The 5,465-nt window shown below is 44.6% G+C and overlaps 1 protein-coding gene across 3 annotated transcripts; it reads left to right on the forward strand.

Moving 5' to 3' along the window:
* Positions 1 to 2,870: 2,870 nt before the first annotated feature.
* CRP (C-reactive protein) lies at positions 2,871 to 5,018 on the forward strand. Of its 3 annotated transcripts, none has more exons than XM_037997708.2 (3): positions 2,871 to 2,931; positions 3,176 to 3,311; positions 3,711 to 5,018. In XM_037997708.2, exons 1-3 carry the CDS (start codon positions 2,871 to 2,873, stop codon positions 3,787 to 3,789), a joined length of 276 nt encoding a protein of 91 aa, XP_037853636.2. In that variant the 3' UTR covers positions 3,790 to 5,018. The 3 variants fall into 3 exon arrangements, with proteins under 3 accessions (XP_037853636.2, XP_037853635.2, XP_007974764.2); XM_037997707.2 differs by having other exon boundaries at positions 3,176 to 3,307; positions 3,674 to 5,018; XM_007976573.3 differs by having other exon boundaries at positions 3,176 to 5,018.
* Positions 5,019 to 5,465: the final 447 nt, after the last annotated feature.

A 5,465-nucleotide genomic window follows, 5' to 3' on the forward strand; every position in this document is an offset into this window, starting at 1 on the left:
CCAAGCTTTTCCACATCTTCCTGTCTTCTTCTGAGCCCCCCAAACTCTTCCAGCCTCTGCCCATAGCTAGTTCCAAAGTTGCTTCCACATTTTTAGGAATCTTTATAGCAGTATTCCACTATCCTGGTACCAATTTTCTGTATTAGTTTGTTTTTACACTGCTATAAAGAGCTACCTGAGACTGGGCAATTTATAAACAAAAGAGGTTTAATTGACTCACAGTTCTGCATGGCTGGGGAGGCCTCAAGAAACTTACAATTATGGCAGAAGGCAAAGGGGAAGCAGGTACCTTCTTCACAAGGTGGCAGGAGAGACAGAGGGTGGGGAGGAACTGCCAAACACTTTTAAACCATCAGATCTTGTGAGAACCCACTCACTAACATGAGAACAGCATAGGGGAAACTGCTTTTATGATCCACCCACCTCCCACCAGGTCCCTCCCTTGACATGTGGGGATTGCAATTCAAGATGAGATCTGGGTGAGGACACAGAGCCAAACCATATCAGATAGAGAGTGGTGGGACAGAAGACCACTTCTTTTAGGCATAAAGTCTTGAAGTTATTTTGCTTTTAAACTAGGAGCAAGAATTCAGGAGGAAGTTGGTCAGGTATGATGACTAATGTCTGTAATCCCAGCACTTTGGGAGGCTGAGATGGGCAGATCGCGAGGTCAGGAGATTCAGACCATCCTGGCTAACATGATGAAACCCTATCTCTACTAAAAATATAAAAAATTAGCTGGGCATGGTGGCATGTGCCTATAATCCCAGTTACTCAGGAGGCTGAGGCAGGAAAATCACTTGAATGCAGGAGGTGGAGGTTGCAGTGAGCTGAGATTGTGTCACTGCACTCCAGTCTGGGTGACAGAGAAAGACTCCATCTCACACACACACACACAAATAAGAATTCAGGAGAAAGTTATAAACTGTATTGAGTGTTGCAGAGAAGCTGGGTAAAATAAGAACAGAAAATTCATTATTAAATTTAATGAGAGAGGTGTTTGTTTATGTTGGCTTCACTAGAGTGGTGAAGGCCAATGTCTGATTTCCATGGATTGAGGAGGGAACAGGAGATTGGAAAATAGAGGTTGTAAACACCCATAAACCTTTCCTTCCTTCCTCCCTCTCTCCCTCCTGTCCTTCCTTTTTTTCTCTTTTCTTTCTTCTTTCTCTAAAATATTAAATTTATTATAGTATGGTTTTATGGAAATGATCAAGTAAAGATGAATAAATTAATAATGCAGAAGATAGGATACCTATAGGAGCAAAATCCCTTGTGTGGTCGACAGAGTCTGGGATTCACTGAAGAAGTGCAAGGGTTAGCCTTAGATGTAATACAGGGAGAGCTCATCACTTTTAATAGAGGAAGACAGAAAGGCTGGTACACTGGGTTGTAGGAGGATGTATAAGGATATCAGTCAGGTGTTAAGAACAGAAAGACTGAGTTCAAAGTGATTTAACAAAAGAACAGAATATTTCTCCTTTAAGTAAATGTTCAGGTAGGCAGTCTACAGCTGATACAGTGGCTCCATACTCAATTATCCAGGCTCCATCTATCTTGTTGCCATGCCAACCTCAACATGCAGCTTACACTTGCTGGCCTGCAAGTGAACTGTTCTATCTCCTGCTATCATGACTGAATACTAGCCAAAGGGAAAAAGGGGGAAGTGGGAGGGGAAAGCATATACCTTTCTTAAAGAGCACAACCTAGAGATTGTCCCTATTCTGTTCATATCTCATTGACCTTAATTTAATCACATCATCACTGCAATCTACAGTGGGGGCTGGGAAATTTGGTGTTTGAGGGGATGACCAAGCGCCCAACTGAAAATGTTATTCTTATCTTATGAGAAGTAGAGAATGGATGTGAGGGAATGGCTAGAAGCCTCTGCGACAAAGGGTATGGTGGTTCTTTTCTGATTGCTTCTAACTTCTCAATGAAAGGTGAGTTCATCAGCTGAGTAAAAGAATGAATGAGATTTTGGGGACTTGAGGAGCAAGGAGAAGGAGTACAATAGTCATTTTGAAGAGTGAGTTAAGTAGGGAACTGTAGTAAGATTGACAGTGTGGAGGGATTACTTGAATCTTGTGGACAGAGGAAAGAGGAGAATCAGATTATCCTGACTCCTGCCTGAAGCTTTACATATTCAGAGAAAAATGTTGGAAGAAACTCTGACATAATGCTATGTCTGTCATCAGCACACATTTCACAGGACTTTTACTGTCAGGGCTGTCATTTAGTGCCAAGATGTTTAGAGAGCTCTTAATAAGTATAATCAGTTGGCTGAGAAAATGTGTCCATGACTCAGGGAAGGGCGTGTTTGTTTTCCTCATTTCCTAATCTGTAAATAAGCAAATTCTGAAAGAGGTTAGTGAAAATATCCATATCCAGAAGCTGTCAGCTTTCCTTCGTCAAACTCTATGACTTGGGCTGAAGTGGGTGTTGGAGAGGCAGCTACCAGGTGCACCCAGATGACCACTCATTTAATATGTTACCATTTCCCATTATTTTCTCAGTATAGATAGCCAAAGTGGAACCCTGGGAGATTTCTTCATTTTTCCTGTCACAAAGAATTGGTAATTCAGTAGTCATAGGAGTTTGTAATAAATAACCCACATTGATTTCTCTGTTCTGGAATAATTTTGCTTCTCCTCTTCCCGAAGCCCTGACACTTGCCCCAACAGGCAATGATGGGAAATTATGTACAAAGTGGCACAAACTCCCTTACTGCTATGGATATAAATCCAGGCAGGAGGGGGTAGCTCTGAGGCAAGAGATCTAGGACTTCTAGCCCCTGAACTTTCAGCCGAATACATCTTTTCCAAAGGAGTGAATTCAGGTCCTTGTATCACTGGCAGCAGGGCGTGACCATGGAGAAGCTGTTGTGTTTCTTGGTCTTGACCAGCCTCTCTTATGCTTTTGGCCAGACAGGTAAGGGCCACCCCAGGCTATGGGAGAGATTTGATCTGAGGTATGGGGATGGGGTCTAAGACTGTATGAACAGAGCAGTGGAGCACCCATCATGACGTGCATGTGTGTGTGTGTGTGTGATGTGTGTGTGTAACTGCAGAAGGGGTCAGTCTGTTTCTCAACTTTAAACTCTATACGTAAGTGAGGGGATAGATCTTTGTGATCTGAGAAACCTCTCATATTTGCTTGTTTTTCTGGCTCACAGACATGTCGATGAAGGCTTTTGTGTTTCCCAAAGAGTCGGATAATTCCTATGTAACCCTCAAAGCACGGTTAACGAAGCCTCTCAAAGCCTTCACTGTGTGCCTCCACTTCTACACGGAACTGTCCTCAACCCGTGGGTACAGTATTTTCTCTTATGCCACCAAGAGACAAAATAATGAGATTCTCATATTTTGGTCTAAGGATATAGGATACAGTTTTACAGTGGGTGGGTCTGAAATATTATTCGAAGTTCCTGAAGTCACAGTAGCTCCAGTACACATTTGTACAAGCTGGGAGTCCGCCTCGGGGATCGTGGAGCTCTGGGTGGATGGAAAGCCCAGGGTAAGGAAGAGTCTGAAGAGGGGATACACTGTGGGGGAAGATGCAAGCATCATCTTGGGGCAGGAGCAGGATTCCTTCGGTGGGAGCTTTGAAACACAGCAGTCCCTGGTGGGAGACATTGGAAATGTGAACATGTGGGACTTTGTGCTGTCACCAGATGAGATTAACACTGTCTATCTTGGCGGGCCCTTCAGTCCTAATGTCCTGTACTGGCGGGCACTGAAGTATGAAGTGCAAGGTGAAGTGTTCATCAAACCCCAGCTGTGGTCCTGATGGTACCTCCCGGTTTTTTATACCGCACGCGCCCCACGTCTCTGTCTCTGGTACCTCCCGGTTTTTCACACTGCATGGTTCCCATGTGGCTGTCTCTGGGCCTTTGTTCCCCTATATGCATTGCAGGCCTGCTCCACCCTCCTCAGCACCTGAGAATGGAGGTAAAGTGTCTGGTCTGGGAGCTCGTTAACTATGCTGGGAAACTTTGTCCAAAAGAATCAGAATTTGAGGTGTTTTGTTTTCATTTTTATTTCTTTTTAAGTTGGACAGATCTTGGAGATAATGTCTTACCCCCATATAGATGAAAAAACTGACACCCAGAAAGGAGAAATGATGTTTTAAAAAATGTCACAAGGCAAGAACTGAGAAGGAAGTGCTGGTCTTCTATTTAATTCCCCGCCCAGGACCCCCAGAAAGCAGGAGGGCATTGCCCACATTCACAGGGCTCTTCAGTCTCAGAATCAGGACACTGGCCAGGTCTCTGGTTTGGGTCCTGAGTGCTCATCATCCATGCCATGGAACTGCTGGACCCAGGTCTCCTGAAATGGGAAGCCCAGCAACACTGCACAGTTCCTCCGTTTTTCTCAAAGCACACTGGAAAGGCCATTAGAATTGCCCTAGCAGAGAAGGTCTGCTTTTTTACCAGAGCAAAATGAGGCACTAGGTATAAATACGTTGTTACTGCCAAGAACTTACATAACAATGGTTTTTGTTTGCTCACAGTGCTTTCTTAATTTTATGACTCTTCTGGGAAACTCCTCCCCTTTTCCTCATGAACCTTGTGGGGCTGTGAATTCCTTCTTCAACCCCTCATTCCCAATATACCCAGGCCACAAGAGTGGACATGAACCACAGGGTGTCCTGTCAGAGTAGCCCATCTCCCATCTCCCCAGCTCCCTATCTGGAAGATAGTTGGATAGTTATGTGTTCCCAGCAGGACCAATTATAGCCTTTCCAAGGACTGAGTTATGGCCTTTGGGAGTGAGACATCTTCTTGCTGCTGGATTTCCAAGCTGAGAGGACATGAACCTGGGACCACCAGTAGCCATCTTGTTTGCCACATGGAGAGAGACTGTGAGGACAGAAGCCAAACTGGAAGTGGAGGAGCCAAGGGACTGACAAACAACAGAGCCTTGACCACATGGAGTCTCTGAATCAGCCTTGTCCAGAACCAGATCTACACCTGGACTGCCCAGGTCCATAAGCCAATAAAGCCCCTGTTTACTTGAGCGAGTCCAAGCTGTTTTCTGATGGTTGCTGTAGAGGTTGTGACTAACTTCTCTAATGGCCTTTGAAACCAAGTCCCTGTAACTTTACACTGCCCATTACACAACATATCCATGGCACTTTAACCTGTCCGAGAGTTCCCTGAAGGGATTCCCTCTGACAAGCACAGTCCCTCTTTTGAGACAGCTGGCCATTCATGTATGGCCAGTTGTGGGGGTTTTAATACTCTCATTCTATCATTATTCCAATTTGGGAGCAAAAACTAAAGATCATTGAGATCCATAAATCTGATGCCAGGTCCAGGGACTGGAATGCACTTGCCCCAGTTGGTTCCAGTTCTTTGTAGAAACAGACCACTCAAAGATGACAGCAGCTGGCTTCCTCCAGAAGTGTCCTTCAACATGGTCTTTCAGTACTAAGTGACCAGTAGAAGTTACTCCATAAAGACC

Source organism: Chlorocebus sabaeus, chromosome 20, assembly GCF_047675955.1.
Source record: "Chlorocebus sabaeus isolate Y175 chromosome 20, mChlSab1.0.hap1, whole genome shotgun sequence".
Classification (NCBI taxonomy): Eukaryota; Metazoa; Chordata; class Mammalia; order Primates; family Cercopithecidae; genus Chlorocebus; species Chlorocebus sabaeus.